Source organism: Larimichthys crocea, chromosome XI (genome assembly GCF_000972845.2).
Source record: "Larimichthys crocea isolate SSNF chromosome XI, L_crocea_2.0, whole genome shotgun sequence".
NCBI classification, from domain to species: domain Eukaryota; kingdom Metazoa; phylum Chordata; class Actinopteri; family Sciaenidae; genus Larimichthys; species Larimichthys crocea.
The window spans coordinates 14,096,977-14,118,651 of record NC_040021.1 but is presented as its reverse complement, the minus strand read 5'-3'; the positions used below and the strand labels follow the sequence as shown (position 1 = coordinate 14,118,651).

Genomic DNA, 21,675 nt, shown 5'->3' with positions numbered 1-21,675 from the left:
ACTGTGCTGCTACACAAAGGTGAAGTCTACACAGGTCCGGATGCAGAAAGAAATGACTTTGCAACCAAAGGGAATTCAATTACTTGGCTGAATGCATAAGCAAAGTTAATGAGCAAATGCCAATAAAGAGGCAATACGGTGCAAAACGGCATTTTCAGCAATCTTCACACATGGGTATATAATAGGTATTCACAGGAACTCACAAATACTATGCATGATGTTATAGCTGCTCTTGTATGCTGTTAATAGTCCCTTCTTATTTAATTACATATCTACAAAAGAAGGCACATGTTCACTTTGTATAGGTCATCCGGCCTCACAGTATTTCATAAGGCAGCTCTACCAAGATAACTTTCACCCTCTGCATCCTAATACAGCATCAGTACAACATCCTGTATCCCTGGTCCAGATGGTGATGTTAAGTTATTCCGGGGTAAGAGTCCATGGCCCCAGATGTGTTGTAGGATGTTCATCTTAAGGGTTTTTTTCAATTTATCAGGCAGTGTGATACCAAAGTGTGAAAAAAGAATTACAAGCTTTACTGTGCTGTTAATAAAACCTTATGGTTTACAAAGTGCCCAGGGTCAGCAGCCCTGTGAGGTACACCACACTGAGGAACCTCGATGAGACACTCAGTCACAGTGTGTGTGATCTCAATCAGAAGAGCCTCGTCATGATGCAGTCCTCTCAAACACGTATTACAGATGTACTACCTGCAGGGAATTAATGAACTAAATATTTGTTTTTTTCTCTCTCCATTGCCCCAGTGGCCACTTGTCGGCAGGTGTGCAAGAGAGGATGGTGTAATGAGGCTACAACACTACACATCACGTTCAGGATTCACATCATGCTCTGTAAACAGGTTGAAAAAACTGTGTTGGGCAGGAGAAGAATCAGTCATGAAGTCAGACAAAAATAGCAGTAAACCTTGTACTATGAAACCAGAACACTTCTTATAAAAATTCATGTTATTAGAACGACAGGGGGCTCTTGTGCGTTCATTTCAATTCATGGTCGAATTGCAACAAGCCTGGTTTGAGATCAGCCTGGACATGTTACTTGCCAACTCTCTAAACTCCCCTTGTTTTCTATCACATCTCTACAGTGTAAAAAAAATAACATTAACTTTCATAATCCATAGGTCGCCTCAGAGATCAGATCATTAATATATGAATAATGCATGCCAATCTCCTTGTCTCAACAAGGATGACACAAGCCAGCGTTAAACAACAGAAAGAAATTCACTAACACTTCACCCAAAAGCTGCACACTGGCCTGGATTAAACAATCTAAATATCCTCGCAAACATCCTTTCACCCATCAAAAACCAATAGATCCAAAACCAGACTCCAGTGACAGTATCACCCAAACCATCACCTCCCTGCATGTTGTATGTGCCACTCTGACTGAGATTGCAGCAGCATTGAAGCGAAGCAGCTAGCATCTATAATTCAGCAGGTAATCGATTATCCTGTGCCTATAGCCGTTTAATATGGGATGTGACAAGGCTTTATTACATATTCACACCCAATAAGAAGGTGACCTGCCAGACTAATGGAGAATGACAGAGTAGTACTGACAAACCTCAAGGTAACTGTAACCACCCACCATAAATATATCACAAAAAGAACCTCATCTCTCTTAAGGTTGCTTTTGGAAAAAAAGAAAAGAAAAGCTGAGCTGATGGTGACAACCAAACCACCAGTGCTAATTTCCTTATTTTCTTTAATAAAGGGTATTTGTGCTTGTTTATTTTTAATGTTTTAAACCTCATGCACAACCTCAAAAAATTAGGATAAGGGGCCTTTTTCTTCTCTGTGAAGTAATTCAGGTATAAAGTTATATTCTTTGACAATTCTCAGTACTTTTCTGGTGCAACAGAGTACAGCTTACATTTTCTATATCTAGCGATGCTCCAAACCATGGGATAAATATCCCCATTTAGCAGAGAGGAGCACGCTTTAAAATCCATTGGACAGACCCGCTTACTGCTGAATTGAAATGATCCAAGATATTGGTTTGTCATTTACGGCTAAATGAGAAATGGGATATCTCTGAAAGATTTCACTAGAATATATGACACAGGCTCATATTGGGTGCTGGACCCTTCAGGAAAGGAACAATATGTGTGCACTGAACTGCAGCATGACTACAATCTCTGATTTAATGAAGACATGAGCGCTCATCTCCCCTCAGATTTAGTGAGAATGGATATCCCTTCCAATCAAACCTGGTCTGATCTAAAAAGCTGCACAGGGCAGTTAGAAATATACTTATTTTAAAACTGATCTGTCTATTTATTTCACACCCTAGACCATGATTTTAGCACTCAGTGTCTGTGTTGAAAAAAAGGGTTCAATCAGAAAAGCTGAGAAAATCCCATTTTTATTGAAATGTTGCACAGGGGCAGGGCTACCACATGTTCGAATTATTATGTGAATATGAAATGTACTGATAAATGCAAATTTCATGCACTGGAGATGGTGTAACAGATGGCAGACAAATAGAAATGGTGGGTCTTATCCGTTGCTATTTTTATGCAGGTGAAAATAGATTAAAATTTTAATGGACCGAATGCATGACTGCAAGATCAAAGATATCCAAGGTCACGTTAGCTTGAAAAGCATTGTCCTTAAAATTATAATCCTTGAAATTTCCATTACATCAAACCCACTTTTCGATGCTATTTTACTGGCATTTAATCTGACAAGCAACTATACAGAGTTGCTTGTCAGGAATCTACCATTTCAGAAATTCAAAGAAGCAAAACACGCCAGTCATTGAGAAGAAAAGGCATATTTAGATCACTACAAGTATAACTTCAGTAATTCAATCCATTTTCTGCTGCTTATCAGGGACCAGATCATGGCATGCCAAAGGCCAAGCAAAGTAGTCAAGATGCCCGTGTTCCCAGGAAAGTTTTCCTCTGTTCTGCCAGATGAGATATATCCAGCTAGAAATCATATATTCCAAGAGCGTTCTAGGAAAAAGTCCACTGTTGTCCTTTAAAGGGCATTGAGCTGACTTTCAGGGAACATTAAGGACATTCTGGGAATATTTAGGGGAAAATTAAAATATGACGTTACGGTAACCCGTCATGGTTCTAAGAACTTTCTAGGAATGTAAGAAACAGCCGGATAATCACTCCAGCATGTCCTGAGGGGTTAGACACCCCTGCTGACTACCAGTTCAGACGCCAGAACCACCTCAACAATCTTCTTTTGATCAAACAAGCATCTTTTCTACTTCTGATTTCTGAGCTCCTTACTCTGTCTCTAAGGCTGAGCCCAGTTACCCTACGGAGGAAACTCATTTTGGCAAATGATTTCCTTCCTTCAGTCACTAATCAAAGCTCGTGGCCAGGGGTGGAGGTTGGAGCGTAGATTGACTGGTAAATTCAAAAATTGTCTTCCAGCTCAGCTCCCTCTTCACCACAATCAAATACTACTGACGCCAATCAATCTGCCTGTCAAACCCATGCACCATTTTACCCTTGCTCATTAACAAGACCCAGAGATACTTGAACTCCCTCACTTGGGACAGCACCTCGCTGCCACCCCAGAGGCAGAAATCCACCATTTTCCAGCAGAGGAACTATGACCTCAGACCTCAACGATTCTGACTCTCATTCTGATAGCTCCACAATCCATCCTGCAGACCTCTAGCTCATCATCTTCTGTTGCATATCTGACAGAGTAGCAGCTCAAAGATTGCTTCCTGCCCCAAGTGATCGATAAGTGTATAATTTCAAATGGAACACTGGGGCTTGTATTATTAAGACGTTCTTATCATTACCACTATTTTTCACAAGTGTTGCCAAATCAACCCGAACTGTCTTTATATATACGTCTCTATTATAACTTTAAAGGGGAGTTCCCAACAAAAAATCACGATATTAAAAAGGGTCGACCCTAGTGAGAACAAAGTGTAGCAATGGGATCTGGTTAAAATGAAGGAAAATCAGTTTCTGCTGGTTCATTAACCCCATTTAAGTCCTCAGTCTGAGGCAACTGCTACTATTCACAGGAATGAGTGCATTAAACCAATGTCTAGACCTCGGCCTGTCTTGCTCAATCACCTTATTCTTACTGTAACTATACTCTGTTGTTAGATAACTTTGCCGGCTGTGTCCACATTAAGAATATACAGTACAGTAACTACCTGTCACAGACCCACGGACCCACAGTGACGAGCAGCCCTGTTTATTTTTATAGTTTAGCAAGAACCAACAATATGCTGTCTCCACTCAGCCAGGACAGTATAACTGTATCTAATAATGTCCATCTTAGGCAGAGATATCTAAACACACGCCAACACCAGCATCCCTCGGACATTTGCTAAAAGCCTTCTGTCATCACTGACAAACAAAACTGAGAAATAGCAGAATTTCTTCTTCTTCCTTGTTTTGGTAAACAAATCCTCAGTCGTATCACCTTGTACTCTCTATGATCACTTTCACTGTGAAGCAATGCACACAATTTGGTTGTTGTCATTGACATTTCTCTGATTCTGCCGTCAGACAACAGAATGAGTCTAAAGTAAAGTAGTAATTTGTCTGTGGCTCATAAATGCTACCTGTTACCCCATCAGTAATTTGGTCAAAGACAGACACTGACAGATCAAATCACTGTTTAATGTTTGAGAAACCTCCAGACAATATAAATATAAATACCGGTTTGCTTCTTTTGTGTGATCTGCTGGATTGGCATTCGAAATTAGTGATTAAAGTTGGGATGCGAGCAGGCATGCAATATGGCATCCACACACCCCATAGTTTTAGGGGTATGAAAAGCCAAAATACAGAAGACCTTTTGAAATGTAGCTGGCTCACTGTGGACATGATCCTTACCTGCTAGTGAGCAATCAGACTAGGAGGCAGGCAGAGGCAGAGGGGGGTCCACTTGGCAGACCTCCAGTGCTTACTGTACACTTGTTAAGGCTGGAGTTGATAAGGGGAGACAGATGAGATTTTCTTGGTTGTCTGGCACAGAGGCCTCTAACATGAAAAGACTTTAGCTCTGTGTCAGACTTGTCGGTTTCTGAAGGTAAAATTCTCTTTGCTTTAATCTTCAGCATGGAGGGCAGAGTGCACAGCTGCAGCCTTACAGCTGAGAGGGGTTCAGTGCCTTGCTTAGGGGCACTTCAGCAGGTCACTTATTATCCCTCTATTTATTAGTGCTTCTGCTACATTGTTTTTAAATATTCTGCTCAAAAAGAATGAATTCAAGTTAATAAAAAAGCAGGAAGAGAGAGAGATTAAAATGGTGTTACTTGTTAGGATATGAAAGCAGGTAGATCTTGTATGATTTAAAAGTAATACAGCAAACTTATAAAGGGAATTGTTCAGTGAGGATGTACAGCTTGTGCAATACAGATTGTAGAAACCCTTTCAGTGATTTGGAAATGCTTGAATAAAAAGCCTGTCTACAGCTATTACTGAACTGTAAAGTGAAAATGTGAGGTTTTAAATTGCACGAGGAATGCAAATTAAAGTAATACCATATACAACGACTAATTTTTTAATAATGTATTCCAAGTTTGACAAGTAAGGACGTTAAAACCAAAGGAAATGTAATTCAAATCTCCTTGATGAAATGTCTCTTCTACTTTACTGATCCTCTTCAGGGACTATCTGTACTTATCAATAATTGGAGAATTAGTGCTCTATTTAATACATCCATTTGAATACAAAACTCTTTATTTCACTGCAGTAGATTCCCCCTTTTAATTCCGTGTGACAAGTTGTGAGAACACCCGGGTTTTAATATCTCTGCGTTAAAGGCTAAGCAAAACGAGCACATCCTGTACCGCCTGAAGTTAATGACCTTTTATGAATTGGAGAGGATTTAAAGCTCATTATTTTACACTGTTTCCCTGCATTGTATGCAACACCTGGAGAGCAGTGGCAGCAGTCTGCACCTCTAAAACTCCTTCTGTCACTTCCTCAGGCCAAGTCTTAGTTGACAATAATAAGTCTAATCACCGTAATCATTCCAGCATTGCAGATTACATACCGCAGTATAGTGACATATTTGCTCTTCTATCAACCTGTGAGGGACATGTTTTATTTACAGGAATAAAAGTTTGTCTCAAAGAAACCTGCAGCTGGTAATCAGCTTTTTGCATTGTCACTATTTCTGTTTCATCTAGTTAAAAAATGCTGATGAATATTTTTTTAGATAATATGTCTTATAAGTGTGAAGGCTGTATCAGTCCACATTTTAGGATTATGATGATTATGGATTAGACATTGTACAAGATGCAGTTAAGCAACATGACTGGTGAAAAAGATAATTTTTAACGACACAAACTCTGGATGGAGTTCTTGCTGAAAACTTTTCTGTGCTGAATCAGGCAAAAGCCATTACACCTTACTGATTCCTTTATTAAATCAATACAGCGCACTAAGAAGGGTGCTGCATATAAACAGAAACAGATGCACTGGAGAGGGATTTAAAAAATTTAAAAACACAGTTGAGATGTAGAGTGTGAAAAAGGAGCAGCAGTTCGATTCCTGAAAGATGTCCCTATGGGCCTGGTTACACCACAAAGTAATACAGCTGACTGTCAATTAGTAAGCACTTCGCTCAGTGGCTCTTGGATCAACATGTTCACCAAGTTTATTCAAAAGGTAGGCATTTTTATGAAGCGGATTCTACTTCAGCTGAGGAGTAACGCTGCTAATAAGCTACACTAGGTTCTTGATTTTGGACCTTAGAACTCTCCATTTCTTAAAAAGTCAATGCTGTCAAGACCATGGATTTCTAACATGGATGTATAAAGATAACTAGAAACGGCATTGGAGGCAGCTCTCTGTTCATTCTAGAGCTGCTCAGTGGCACAGTGGAAACATTTTCTGGGTGTAAAATTACATGGATCTTCCACATATGCTTCCACATTGTGTGGCCTATAGAGCAAGCGCACTAGAGACTTCAGGCAGCTAAGCCTCTAGACTAACGGATCAAATTCTCATTGCGAAACATTTCACAGGGGTTGAGAGAGAGATGTATGTATGTATAAGACCTGGATATGGTGTCCCCACTCAGCCTTGCATCCAATTTTGCCCAGTAGCCACGGGTAAAAAAAAATCCTGTGCAGCAATTTCTCATTCGACCATCATTATAAAATGTAAAACACCTGTAAAACTCTTGACAGAAAACCTTGAACAGTAAACAAGGTCAATTATGACTCTGATCCATGGAGGGTTTTTTTGTTTGTGAAACTTTCCTCAGGACATTAAAAGCTAAAAATGATCATCCATGGTCAAGATGGCTTCCGATTGGTCTCAGATCGAAGTTAACCTTAACTTTAACTCAAAAAATTTACTTGGCTCTACTTTGCTAATGCATGCAAAATTGCTCATGATGTGATTTCAGAAATTGATTTTGCTGCGTTAAAATGATGGTGTGTCTTAATATTAATTCTTAATATTTAATTTGTGTAATTTTAAAGAAAACTTCAAGCAGTGGACAAAGCTTGTTGTGAAATATGTCCAGTGTTAAAAGTGTGCGCACTGACAAGAAAAATGAGCAGCAGATATGTTGATGATGATGTTCTTTTTCTGTACATTTTCTGGTCAACATCATACCTGTAATACATTGCCTTCTCATGTATCTTTGTTAAGCAAGTCACACCGCCATCATGAGTCTGTGATCAACCCTTAATCAAAATAAAAACATGAGTAATCATTTCCCTCAAAGAAAGAGCTCCCTAAAATCCCTCTATTCAACTACGGGCACACGGAGTGCTGTGTACCCATGAGGAAAAGAACATTTTAGATTGTACTACAAAATTGCCTGGATATAAAGTGATCATCTTCCATCCTTTTGTCACACTCCCGATCTCAACCTCCTCAGAAGAAGCCTCCACTATCTAAACTTTGCTTCATCTTCGTACTTCCCTCGTAGAGAGAAAAACAGATGGAAGTATAACTGAACTGAAATCGAATTGAACAAGTTTTCAAGTGGTGATTTGTAAGAAGATAAATGTATTATTCTGCACAGACACTATTTGAAACACTGCACATGAACTATGGTGACTGTATGGTGTGTGTTAACAGTTGGAAAAACACAAACCTTATTAAACACAAAGACATACATTTTCACACATACAAATTAACTCTCACATTATACTAGGAGTTACATAACCAACAGATTTCATTTAATTTAATTAACTTAATACATAACGGATAGAGTTCAGGAAGAGCTTTTCTGTCATGTTATGACCGCCGGTTTGAATTATAACAACTTTGTTTCTGAGAAATCTTGTTCTGTCTGTAATTCTTTGTAATGTTGAGAGTCACATAACATAGCCTCTGGAAATATTAAATGGGACTTCACTTGTTATTTAATTAAAACAGCTAGATACATGGTCAAACAAAAAAAAATGCCTCAAAATGAATCCCAATCTTACCTTCGGCTGTCAGATAAAAGTTCAGAGAATAAAATTCAAATATAAGCAAATAACCTGTAAATGTGGAGTGGGCCTTCAAAGGTACCCTGTGGAGTTTCCTGGAGCAATGTTTTTTACAAGAGAGAGCCTCTTTTACACACACACACACACACACACACACACACACACACACACACACACACACACACTTATATATAGTATGCAACAATTGATGCACATATGTACAAAATAAATGTACAAAGAAATGTGACAATTTGCTGGGATATGCAGTAAACACTACAAGTGAGCAAATATTGCACAAATTAAATGAAAATCAGCTTTCTAATTGTTTAATGAGGAGGAAACGCATACAATAGGATTGTTAGAGCTCAAGGATACACAATGCATTTGTAAACCCTTTTGTCTATTTACAAGAAAGCTCCACAGGGTGCCCTTAAGCTAATCAACATTATTTCCAAACAAGCCCACAAAACTATATTTTGCCTCAACTTGTTAGTTACATCCCCTTAGGAGAGAAACTTCGACAATGCAAGAGTAAATAATGAATAATAAAAATGGTTAGGAGATTAACTGCTCCGCTCTAACATGCCATCGAGACACAAGTTACATAATAAATACATCTTGTTTAGTGGTGCTTCGTTAAGTGATAGACGCCAACTAGTGTATGTATCAGAGAAAGGGCTTTCTTGTCTGAAGCCTTTGCATTGTGTCGGACTGTGGGCAGGGTAGTGGAGAAACTGTGCACTTTGTGGTTAATGACCTACTGCTGGGAGGCTCCATAATAAGTCCCAGTGTGTATTTTCCTCTTTACATCTTGAAACTAGCTGTGGGGCCTGATGATGCTTTTTTTTTTTTTTTCAAATGTGCTTGTTCATTTGTGACTAGGAAACATTAGGAAAAATATGAACAATATGGTAATGTGTCACTTAACCTTTGAATAGCTAAGAGGAGCCTCCGGTGTGTGCACAACAGTCATCTGTTCTCTTTTTGTGAGCATCCACTAAAGTTTAAAAGTGAAAAAGTAAAAGTAAAAAGGAGATTTGCAGATTATTTACTCTTTGGATTCTGCACATCAGTGTTTACCCCAACGTTAGTAAAAGAATCATGTTTTGTTTGTCTCATAATGTGAACTGTCTTTCTGCAGAGTGAGACCTAAAGGTATAAGCACCCATGTCACATTGCATTTCAATAGCTACATATTTATCACAGGAATCCAGGTTAATTCTAGTGGACTCGGGGGTGTGTGTCAGTGCATTAGCTTTTACAGGACACCGGTCAAACTCAAAACCTTATTCCGGCTGTCCAATCCTCTAAATCCTCCGGAGTGCTTTGTGCTATTGGCCCATGCCAGCTGACAGTGAAAATGCTGTGGCTATTGATGTAGTACTGTAGCACCTAATATCCCTGGGTAAGGAAGGCATGGATGATTTATTATTATCTAACAATGAATTTTAGAGTTGGGAATTAAGGCCAAGGTCAGTGGATCAAATGGGATTTGTGGTTAGTAAAATGTCAGTCTGATCCAGGCATCGAGCCCAGCAGGTGATGATACACGTGTACAAACACAACAGGGATACAAGCATGCTCGCTCTTCCTTTCATTCAACACAAACACACTACAGGTATTCAAGCCCATTGGCCTGATTTGAGCCTTTTATTGACTGATTGTTTTTGCCCCTATTATGAGAAAAACAATATTCATACTAAGCTGTTGAAAATGAATATTCCACTAATATTCCTGTTTAGATGAAACTGTGCGTATTCCGATTAATGTAATGAAAAAATCTGTGATATCCAATAATATCCATAAATCTGTTAATATCCGAGTCTTTCATAATGTTTAAAAGTACGTGTGAGTTTATTGTGACCCTCACCTGTGCTTAAATCTCTAACTAAGCTGAAATACATTTATTTGCATCTGCCTTTTTGGAGAGAGCATCTTTCCTGCTCTACAAACTCTTTTGGATGATGGTGTAAGTATAAAATTCTAGGTTAAGTGCTATATTACAAAAAAAAACCATCTATTCATAGTTGATATTATCAGCCTAAAAAAATCCACTCTGGTCTAACGTGAGCTTTCCTGGCTCCTTCCTTCCATGCATTTTCTCTCTTACCTCGTACTCCACATACTCCTCCTCCTCAACCTCGTAGGAAACGGTTTGGATCTTAATGTGTTCGCCGTCTTCCAGCAGCTTCGCCTGGGGATCCTCTGTGGCGGGCGTGTCCGTCCCTGCTGTGTTGGACGCCTCCTTCGCCTTCTTCTCCGTGAAGGTGGTCTCACAGCACTCGCTTTTGTATTCCTTAGCCTTGATGCTGCCGCTGTCCTCCTTGTACAGGATGAAGTTGGGCCTGTAGAAGGCCTCCACTGCCAGATGCAGCGAGGTGGCGTCCAAAAGCTGCTGAGATTTCATCTTCCCGTTGGTATTGTAACTACCTCCGCTCACTACGTTAGCATTATTCACCTTTCCTCCTCCCTCACCTCCACCTCCACCTCCACCTCCAGCAAAGTAATTAATAATGTTTTCCTGGTATTGGTTATTAGGGAAGTCACCCCCGTAACCATTGACCATGTGCTTACTGTTTTTGTCTAACAATGGATTCTGGAGCTCACTAAGATTCTCCATAGCAACAGAGGTCAAAAGGTGAGTGCGTGGAGCTTCTCTGTGAGGTTAGATCTTGCGAAGCACTGGGAAAGGCTAGCAGTAAGACAGGATGTGCTCCTCAATGGTGTGTGTTGATGTCAGGATAGGTGTTAATGGCATTCAGCATTGTCCACTCTGAGATCTACAGAGGAAACAAACAGTAACAGAGAAATGTGTTTAGATCCAATAAAAAGGATTTGGAAGGAACATTTTTGTTTGACATCTACCAGTAGGTAACACTTTACAAAACACTTGCTCATGTCATGTCAGATCAAAGTTTAGTTGTCGCTCGGTGAGCAGCAACAACTTTTACAGCATCCGGCTTGTCAAGAGCTGCACCCTGCAGATGATTCAATTAAGTTTAATTTGCTTCCTCGCTCTTGACACATAAAGTAGCACACACACACACACACACACTCACACACACATACTTGAGTAGTGATGCAATACGTCAAAGCACCAACATCTACTATGATATAACTTCATTGATATTGCGCCATTGTTTGGGTCTTCTTAAGTGTCATCAACCTCACTTCCTGATATGAAGCACTTGAGCCCTCGTACACCTATAAAGCTCAGAGGGTTGTAATCTTCCACCTCTGTGTGACTCTGTGACTGACATTTAAGCTGAAATCAGTTTGACATTGGTTGCAAATTGTCTTTAATATGTGAATATATGATAGTTAAAAATAATAATTAAAAAAACAGGTTAAAATACAGTTAAATATTTTAATAATTTCTGATTAGTTTTTTAGGAAGAGCCAAGAAAGATTTTAATCTGCTAAGAAATGAAATATGAAGTTGTGAAATGTAATCACTACTTTTTCATTTAAATTTAGGGTCTGTTAATTATCGCAGATGTTCCAATTTGAAAGCTGAAATTTTAGTGTCTTAATTAAAATGTTTAGCTCTGATTGGTGTTTATCGAATTTGAGTGAGTAATTGTTTTTTTTATATATCACTTCATCTTTAATAACTATTATATTTTAAGAGGAAATTCAAACCACTAGTTTAGAAAAATGGCTTTACAAAACAAAATCAGTTGTATAAATTCAGTGGTGTTTAAATTTAAACATGAAGTAGTGACCAGATTTCATATTTATTCTGTAATGCTTCTATACATCCTCCCCTTTTAAAATAAACACTAAGCTGTGAAGGTTCAGGCATGTCTCTATGAGTGTACCTGTAGAATTATGTGTGACAATTAACCTTGACTTGAAATGAAAACGAGAGATGCACAACGCTACAAATAGATTTTTACAGTCAGTAAAGTAAGTTGATCAGTCTTTATAATACTGATATCAACCATAGAGTGGAATTTATTCTTGGTGTTGCTACCTCAGAGAACAGCCTGTGGTGAGGCTGTAAAACTATGCACTGACTCTACATTTAACTATCAAAAGCAACAAATCAAAATTACAAACTTCTTTCCCTCCTAGCTATTTGTACACTGCAAAGGAAACTACCCAGAGTTCTCTGCTGTCACCCATAACCTTTATCTGATTAATCTGCATTTAATATAAAAATGCCGAAAGCAGATTATTTCTTGGGGTCCTGACCCCAATCGGGTATGGCTGGCTTACTGCACTATTTTACAAATGCTTAAAGGTATTTCCAATTGAAGACAACAAGATTACACATAATACAAAATGGCATTGTAGTGATGGGATACGGATAATAGCTTGTTGGTGTGTAGGTTAATAACTTGTACACTAATCGCCTCATAGATGATTTGTGTATGTTCTTGATCCGTCGGTTCATCATGATGACACACATCAGCCGTTTTTAGCAAACACAATTTGTGTCTTTATTATGCTCGACCTTTACATTCTGTCACACATGCATTTACCACAACAAGACCATGAGAAGTAATGAAAATATTAAGATCTTTCCTCGTTATTTCAACGTCTTAAGCTCCATATTAGAGGATGTTTTGGAAATAGAATAGTCACCCATTGGACCTGAGTCCCAGTGTCCTGAGGAAGAGATGGATTGGCCTATATCCTACAGTATGTTCTTCATCCTCTGTCCTATCTGTCCTTCATTTACAGTCTATCAGAATCACTTGCATCTTATATTCCCCTACCCTTTTTTTGTCTGCAGTTTGTTCATCCTCTCTAAATCTCTTTTTCTCATCCTTATTTCCCCCAGCATAGGGTTTTTTGTTTGCTATACTTTTCAAGTTTTCTTTCCCATGAATAAAATACAAGCCCCGTGCTCCCAGGCTTCCTGAAGCTCAGTAAGCACCGGACAGCCAACAAAGTTTTTGTGGTTCCTCCCCATTGGACCACCTGCATCTAAATGTGCTGACATTGTTGTTCCACACCAGCGCACCCTTTTGTCCACAAACTATATAGCCCCCAGGGATGGAACACTTATGCAGAAAGTGTGGGTACTTAAAAATTCTCATGAAAAACTAAAGATGAGCAGGTGCTGAGGTTGCTGTCTACTTAGGATGCTATTGCTGCATTACACTGCTGCTTTTCAGGGGCAGGATGGTCTCTGGCATCTGCCTTGCTGGAGAGTCCTTAAAATACTGCAACTCCGCCAACTCCAGGGATGATGATTTGTTGCTGAAAATTAGTTACGACCTCCTGGGTGGGACTGATGAATAATCAAAACAGATTTTGCGGACATGAACTGCATCTGTTTATTGGTTATGGCTGTCAAAGAAAACCTTTACATAACAGTCTCTTGTGTCCCCCAAGTTTTTAAAATGTCAAATCAAAGTATAGCCACTTAAGTTAGAGGGGCTCCAAATAGAATTTGAACATCAATAAATCACTGACTACATTAATACCAGAGTGCAACTGTGATTAGCATAATCACGTGAGACAGTTTGCAAGGAGGACAGGCAACTTCTGCTGGTTTCTGCACCACCAGTTTGAAATTTGATGTCAAAATCTTGCCGTTCACAGAGATATTGCCTCAACAACACAAAACAGGATGTTGCTCTTTCAAAAATCATTTTTTTCACAGGGGCAGATGGTGGAGCCTCAGACAAAAAATGTCCATTTTGTTTTCTCTTCTGTATTGTTTTCCCAACATACCAGCACAAACAGATCAATGCCAATGAACTGACTCTCTGCGACATGGTTTAAGGAACCAGATACAGTGGCTGTTGGGCACATAAGCAAAATTCCTCCAGTATCTTTCCCTGTTTCTGTAGCACCCCCACTCTACAAGCTGACAGCGGATTACTTTTCAAATCATTACTTAGGGATGCTTGGAGAAATCATTTTTGGTGTTGTCATGCTTCCAAATATGTTGCTGGTGCAGAGAAGGGCTTTTTTTCAGGTTAATGGGAATTTAAGTGTGAATAAGCCATTTCAGTGCAAGATGAGCAATGTAGGACACCTCAGAATCAGTAGGAATTAATCTCATAGAAATAACTACCGTCCTGTGTGTTTACGTGTGCGAGCGGGTGTTTGTGGGCGTTTGTGTTTCGTACATGTACAGCTGTGAGTAAATATGTGTGTGTGTAGGTGGATAGAGCGCAATGGAGAGATAGAGAGGGAGAGAGTGAGAGAAGAGGGGAAATAAAGGGAGAGCTCACACTTATATGTGATTCTCTGGTTGAATGCATTTGGGCGTGCTGGTAGACAGAAGCGGCTGGGAGGTATGAAGCGCCGGGGAGGTACAGCTGAAAGCGAATGAGGCAGAGCAAACGCTGTTGCGAGGAAAACAATTCAGCATGACAAAGCTGGCACGAGCATAGGCCCGTGTGCTGCAGTGCTGCTGTGCAAGAGAGCCCAGAGGTGTCTGACAAGGGGCTAATAGATTAGTGAACAACCTGTAAGCATCCAGGTGCGCGTGGGTAAGAGCGAGACCGTGGCATTGCTAACATGCCAGCCACGCCGATATGTCTGTGCTCCTGAACCCCATTAGACTCCAGTCAGCACACTCTATTTCCCTGTGTCAGCCCGTTGCCAATCAACCCCAGACCTCTGACCCTGAAGCCGAGAGCGGGTATTATCAGCCAGGCCTTGAGGCCAGCGTGGCAAGATGCAGCTGAATACCAATGTGTCTTATCTGTCGGCCATGTTTACCCACCCATTCCATCCAGCCTGTGTCTCTCGCAGCTTTTCCTGGATACCGCATGTGGAGATCTGCTCACTGCGCTCGACAACAACAACTTTATCTTTCTGTAATTTAATTTTGGAAGCGCTGGCTGGCGTGTAATATGCATAATAAGGGAATGGCAGGTAGTTATTGATGATCACAGATCAGGATAATGTTTTAGAGCTCGTTGCAGAAAATCCAAACTAGTCCCCCAAACCACATTTGTTGATGAACCTACATCACCCCTTGCCTCAGCACATTAAAGTCCACCGACAGATTAAGCAACAGAAAGGGATGAAGTGAGTAATGGGCTTAAAACCGTGTTGAATGATCCATTTATGAACTATTATCATCAAAGGAAGCTGTGTAGAACGTCATAATCCACTTGAAATTAATCTGAATCCTAGTCCTGTGTCAGCAGCCTCTGCTGATAGTCTGCCCCCTCTGTCGAAATGTCTATCTGTAAAGCTGATAACACATTAAACGCTCAAGTAGGAACCTTCCCCAGAGGATGCTCTCTGTCTACCCCTGGACCCTTGTCTCCTTTCTTGGAGCACATATTACTTGGCTTAGTGTCTAGCGCACCTCGGTCACATGATTTAAAGTGTTTCTTGATTAAATCCTCCGTTGAAAATCTCAACCACATGTTTGAATAATTCATTGGGGTGTTTCTGTCAATAGCAGCCATCTGCATTGTTCCTACAGTGGTTCACTATTAGTGACAGCCAAGTTGTCTTCATTGATTATGGTCTCCATTAGCTCATGGCAAAACAACAGAATAGATAGATAGATAGATAGATAGATAGATAGATAGATAGATAGATAGATAGATAGATAGATAGATAGATATATTCAAAGTGATAAACAAAACACTTAAGATCAGACAACAGAGTGAGATAAATGTGGAGTGTCTTGGGTCTGAAATAAATTGGAAAAACATCTGATTTTCCACAAACGCTGCTGAAGCTGTGAGTACAGAACCAGCCTCTTTCTGGCAAAGGTTTTTCAATCTGTTAGAACTGCAGTTCAAGCAGCGATCAGACCTGACATCACTTGTGCTGTCCCAATTGTTGCAGACACCAGTGGTACATCAGAGGGAAAAAGTGGGGATTGAGAGTACTGTGCGTGTGTGTGTGTGTGTGTGTGTGTGTGTGTGTGTGTTATGGAAGAGGACATGAGCTCCTTGCTGCATGCCTCTTTATTTTTCCAGAGCTGCCAAAATCTTGGCTGACAATCATCCCTGTTATCACCTTAAACAACGACTTATTGCACGCATAAAAAACAAAATAGCCTGAATGAAGACACAGAACCACTCCTTTTTACGCTCTTTGTCATTCTCTCTTGGCTTTCTTTGTTTACAGAGTGAACAATACTCACTGACCAAATGTTCTGACCAATCTCCATCGAGAAAAAAAGACACTATTAAACGGCACAGAGCTCACTCTGTCAAGAGTGACTTGATGACTTCATACCTAAAGGCATATCTCACTCTCAACACACACACACACACACACACAAAGACAAGGAGATTCATGCTCGAGCAGTCGCAGGTGGAAACTGTGTGCAGAGTTCTTTATCAACAACATCCTCCGCCACAGCAGACAGACACATTACATTGCGACACTTATTTCTATTGAAAACTGAGATATGAACATGTATAAACATAATAAATAAATGCCTAAACATATTTTGCGTAAAGACGCATCATTAGACAATTATGGCCACATGTTTTTTTACAGCTTTAAAACAGAGCATAACGCGCGCTGTTAAAAGCAAAGTGTGAACAAAACAACAACAACAAAAAATCTTTAATGCTTTAATGGATGATTAATTAATTAATCCTTACCTTTGAGTTCTTGACAATCCAAATAATGTTTGAAAGACGCAAACACTCGATTGTTTCCGTCTGTACATTGTGGTTGGCATTCTGAAGGTGTCGCCCAGAGGAAAAAAGAAAAAGACATTTCTTAGACTTTCTCATTTGAAGAAATTAGCCAATCATTTCGGGAGAACGGGTCTCCTCTCGGCAAAACACCGCCGCCACACTCTCACAATCTCTCTCCTCTATAAATACGAAGGTCTGCCTTCCCAAATACGCCGTTTTACCTTGACAGCAGACTGAAATGTCGCGAAAGTTAAGACACCTTCAGTGAGAGTGTTAGAGAGATGAGAGAAGGAGAGGAGAGGAGAGAGAGAGAGGAGAGGGATGAGTGCTGGTGCGGGGAGGTGCGCAGGGACCAGGCGCGGATGGTGAGAGGAGGAGAGCAGTCCGATACGCTTCGCAATGCGCGCAGAGGGAGAAAACAACGTCCACCCTCCCTGCATGCATGCGTTTACTTTCACTGACTCCTTCCACTGTATACGAGGTTAATCTTCTTCTTAGACCGGATGGGTTTTTCTGCAGCTCATGAGGCATGAAGTATCCAAAAAGCTTTATCTTGGAGCAAATATATTCTAGACACTCCTTAAATCAATTACTGAAACCCTACAGCTGGAGCTGGAGGAAGGAAGCCGATGGCAAGCCTGCAGACTGTCATATGTCATATCTCATGAGTTTTCTCTCAGGATAGATAGCAGCAGCAAAGTACCTTTCTTAAACAGCCACTACAATTACTCTGAGTGGACCGGTGTTCTCTGTTGTGAGCCCACTGATTTAATTAGTTCAAGCGGAAGAGCTCTAACATTTCCAGCTCTAAAATTAGTCTTTTTTTTTCTAGACTTTAACTTTCCTCAGTTTAAAAAAAGAACCTGGAGAGGCCAAAATACAGAGAAGCTATTTTCTCAATCAGCCTTTTATTATGAGTGTTTGGGGTGGGGAACCTGCATGATCACAAAATGTTGCTGCCAAAGTTACAACAGCTTTCTGTGTTTGTGTTTTTTTGCCCTTGCTGTTCTGTTTGAACTGCTGCAGGACTCTGTTGGAACAAGGTGATGTCACATATTTGTGTGCACCAATCATATTCTAGAAACCTTTTTAGCAATATGTGGGGTTGTCGGATGAAACTACATCAACACAGATTAGTTTTGGGTGTTACATTCTACATAGAATTACTACAACAACTTCCACTAATAATAATAATCACGATTAATGATGATGATGGTGAAATATCTGCTAACACTATCAACATTTCAGCCATCTAGACTCCCTGCATACACACCACCATCCCACTGGTGGTGGCAGGGCTGAACAACAGGAGATGATGCTGATGCAGCAGAGGGAGACATGGGAAATGTTTGCAGCTTAAATAGACCGCCAAATTGGGAGGGCGTGTTTGGACTTGGATTGGATGATTGTGGAGTGTGAGGCATGTCACATGTGTATATGCAGTGCAGCTGGAGTTGTCTGTCTGAACTAGCTCCATTCACTAACACAACTCAAGATCACACTTTCAGCAATTAGCTGGAAATGATTCCCTCTTGTTCCAAATGCAGAGTATGAATCTAATCAGTCAAAACTATCATCACCTAAGAAATAACCCCTCAGTGTCTCTAGTGTAGCAACGCTGTACCATGCAAGTACCTAATAATTATGGAACTGTCCCTCTAATTCACAATTGCTGACCCAAATCATATCAGCTTACCACCATTATCAGCCACAGTGGTCGCCTTGACCTCGGCACTATGCTTTGTCGGAGCAATCTTAAAACCTCCACACATGCTAGTGAACCCATTGTACCCTCACTAAATATAATGAAGAAATCATATTACTTACTTGGATAGATACAGTACAAATTGTTGGAAAAATCTATGAACATTATTCAACACCACACAGCGAGCTTTGTGGAGACTCATGAATCATTGATTGCAAATTTCAACCTCCCTGTAGGTGGAGCTGATGCATGATCATTCACCATAAACCCCCCCCCCCTTCTAACAGATGTTAATAAGATTATTATTTTGACCATCCATGCTGGAGTTTTAATGTGCACATGACAAGGCAACACAATACATGTCCTGAATGTCTTCTTGTTGTTGGTATAGTAAAAAAATAAAATCAATGAACTTGGAAGATGATACACAAACACACACACACACACACACACACACACACACACACACACACACACACACACACACACACACACACACACACACAACATGAGGGTGGCTGTGAGGACAGGAACTGTTTATTAATCTGACAAATCTGTGTTCTGTGTGCCTGTATATTGATTTTTTTTTTGTACACATGAGATGGTTTTAACCAGGTTTTAGGGTTCAAATAAGGTGAGACATTATTGCACAAGAGTGCTGAAGAAAATACACTTCCACAGATATCTCTGAAAGAATTTAGACTGATAGGGAATTCTATTAAGGCTGTGTGGAAATGAAAACTGAAGAGTGCAGCAGTTTCCTGCTGTTGTGCTGAAGGACTCTGCTCTATAAATGTACTGTCATTATTACTGGTACGATTTTACTGCTGGATTTATATTTAGAAATGTGATGTGATTATAAAAACGCCTGGCCAGACTTTACCACAGTGTAATGATTTAATCTATACAGAAAACATATCTCTCACTATTTTGACATTGTTGAATGTTAATATATACATATGTAGATATATTTAAATGGTTCTGCTTTATAGGCCATGACTGTTGAATAGGTATGGTTTATGTTCACTGTTAAATGAAGGTCGTTATTTAAAGTTTAAGATAGCCTCCACGGGGTTAACGTGCAGTTCAAGTAGCTCATTTGAGTGACTGAACTTCAAAGGTAGCCAGGCACCAGGTCTGAGATCCTGAGATCATTATCTGGGATCTAAATCTTCTTTAACAGCATATAAGTGGAGTCCTGACCACGATCTTGTCAGTTTGATTTTCCAGAAAAAGGCTTTTTACACTTCTCAGCGAGGGATCTGCCGTATTGACACTTCCTTCCTTTCATGTACAATATATTGTGCGTTTGGCATTTGAGCGCGAGCACTGCGCTGATCATTGTTGAGAATGACCAGCGGAAGGACAACAGGGGGAGAGAAAAGAGGGCAAGCACAAAGGGAGGTGGCTCTGACAGGCTGTGTAATAGCCTGAGTGTTCTGAAACAGTGATCACACCTCCATTTCAACATTTTCCCCAAACCACCCCCTGTTCTTACCCTGCAGTGTTCCCTGTTACTTCTCTTTCTCACTCTCTTTTTTTCATATTGTCATTTACTGCCCTCTTTTTTTTTGTCTCCTCCTGTAACTCAATATAGCTGCAATCATATCTGACAAATAGATTCAGATCCACTGGCCAGCTGCACTCAAAACCTCATCAGAAACCTATCAATCATAGATATCATCCACAGCTTTTTTTTTCCATTTTTTACTCCACACATTTTGAGCCCAGCTTGACCACCAAACCGCTGTCACGGCGGAGAATTTCGTCGTATCCTCATCTGCTTGTTGGAGGGGGTCATTTAGCTTGCTGCCATACCCGCAGGCATGCCTTGCATTACAGATGGGCTGGAAGATCCAATTTGTTTGTGTTGAGATGACTCCGATTCCTTTTCCACAGAACATTAGGGCTGCAAATTAATATCCCTGGACTCACAGGTCTGTTTCCAGACAGGAGACAGGCACACTGGGATAATGGCAGATGCATGGGGAGAATTCTTTAAGACCTATATTCCTTATAAACCCTTGTTCTTGCCTCCCACCTTTTTTCTTGCTTTTCCATCATGGTTTCATCTGTCACCTTTAGAGATCTTCTCCCAAATGGGTTTAGAAGGTAGAGGGCTCATCTACAGCATCGTGCTCAGAGTTACAACATCTACAGTCACTCTTACCTCTCAGACAATCACGGGCAGGAACAGAAAGGAATACAAATGAGCAATAATGTAAAAAAATAACGTTTTCAGAAGACCTAACTTCTGTACAGCTGTGCCAGAAACGCTGGATAGGAATGATTGGTGCACATTATCATCGATGATATGTTTTATATTCTATGTAAGTGATTAATGTGTGTGTGCAATGTGTTGTATTCATCTTTCTGTTTTTTTCAGCATAGAACGCACACATTCATGTTGACAAATACTATATCATAGATGTATTATACATGTCATAATTCAGTTCATTACTCCTGTTGTAACAACAGAAATGAGAAATGTGCTGCTGGCAATGCTGGCAAGGCCTGCCATGTGTTCTTAAGCACTGACATTGATTATGCTTATTTGCATAATGTTCTTGCATTGAATATAAGTACTGTTATATGGCATAGTGCTGTTGTTCTATAGTGTAAATATATACTGTGCAGACATACAGTATGTCATCAGTGTCTAATGAAAACCATGCATGTCTAATAATTGTTGTTTTTTTAAGATAATGAAAAAAAAATTAAAATCCATGCTTACAGTCTCATTTTTTCTTTTTTTTAATTAATGGACGTGCAAGTGGTTCCATGCTGCGACTCTCCTGTTTATGTCCACCTCAGTTAGTAAACTATCAATATAAAGGCTTTCCTACATGTTTCCACACAGCACAGTGGCCTAATCAAAGTTATTTTACTATTTTAGATTGAAATCAGCATAATCTAGGTCAATGGCCATCTGACATTGTAACTACATGCCAGACAATTTCTTGGTGTAGC

General features: G+C 40.0%; 1 protein-coding gene across 2 annotated transcripts in view; it reads right to left on the bottom strand.

Annotated features, from left to right (window-relative positions):
• syndig1l (synapse differentiation inducing 1-like) overlaps positions 1–17,541 on the bottom strand; it is a 32,960-nt gene extending 15,419 nt beyond the window's left edge. Inside the window, exons 1-3 of one of the 2 annotated variants that reach the window (XM_019278998.2) lie at positions 17,222–17,541; positions 16,962–17,042; positions 10,526–11,195 (exon numbers count right to left, since the gene is read on the bottom strand). In XM_019278998.2, coding sequence (XP_019134543.1) covers positions 10,526–11,035 — 510 coding nt within the window. In that variant the 5' untranslated portion in view covers positions 11,036–11,195; positions 16,962–17,042; positions 17,222–17,541. Of the gene's footprint in view, positions 1–10,525; positions 11,196–16,961 lie in introns of both variants that reach the window. The other variant, XM_010738111.3, reaches the window with a different exon arrangement.
• Between the last annotated feature and the right edge of the window lie 4,134 nt (positions 17,542–21,675).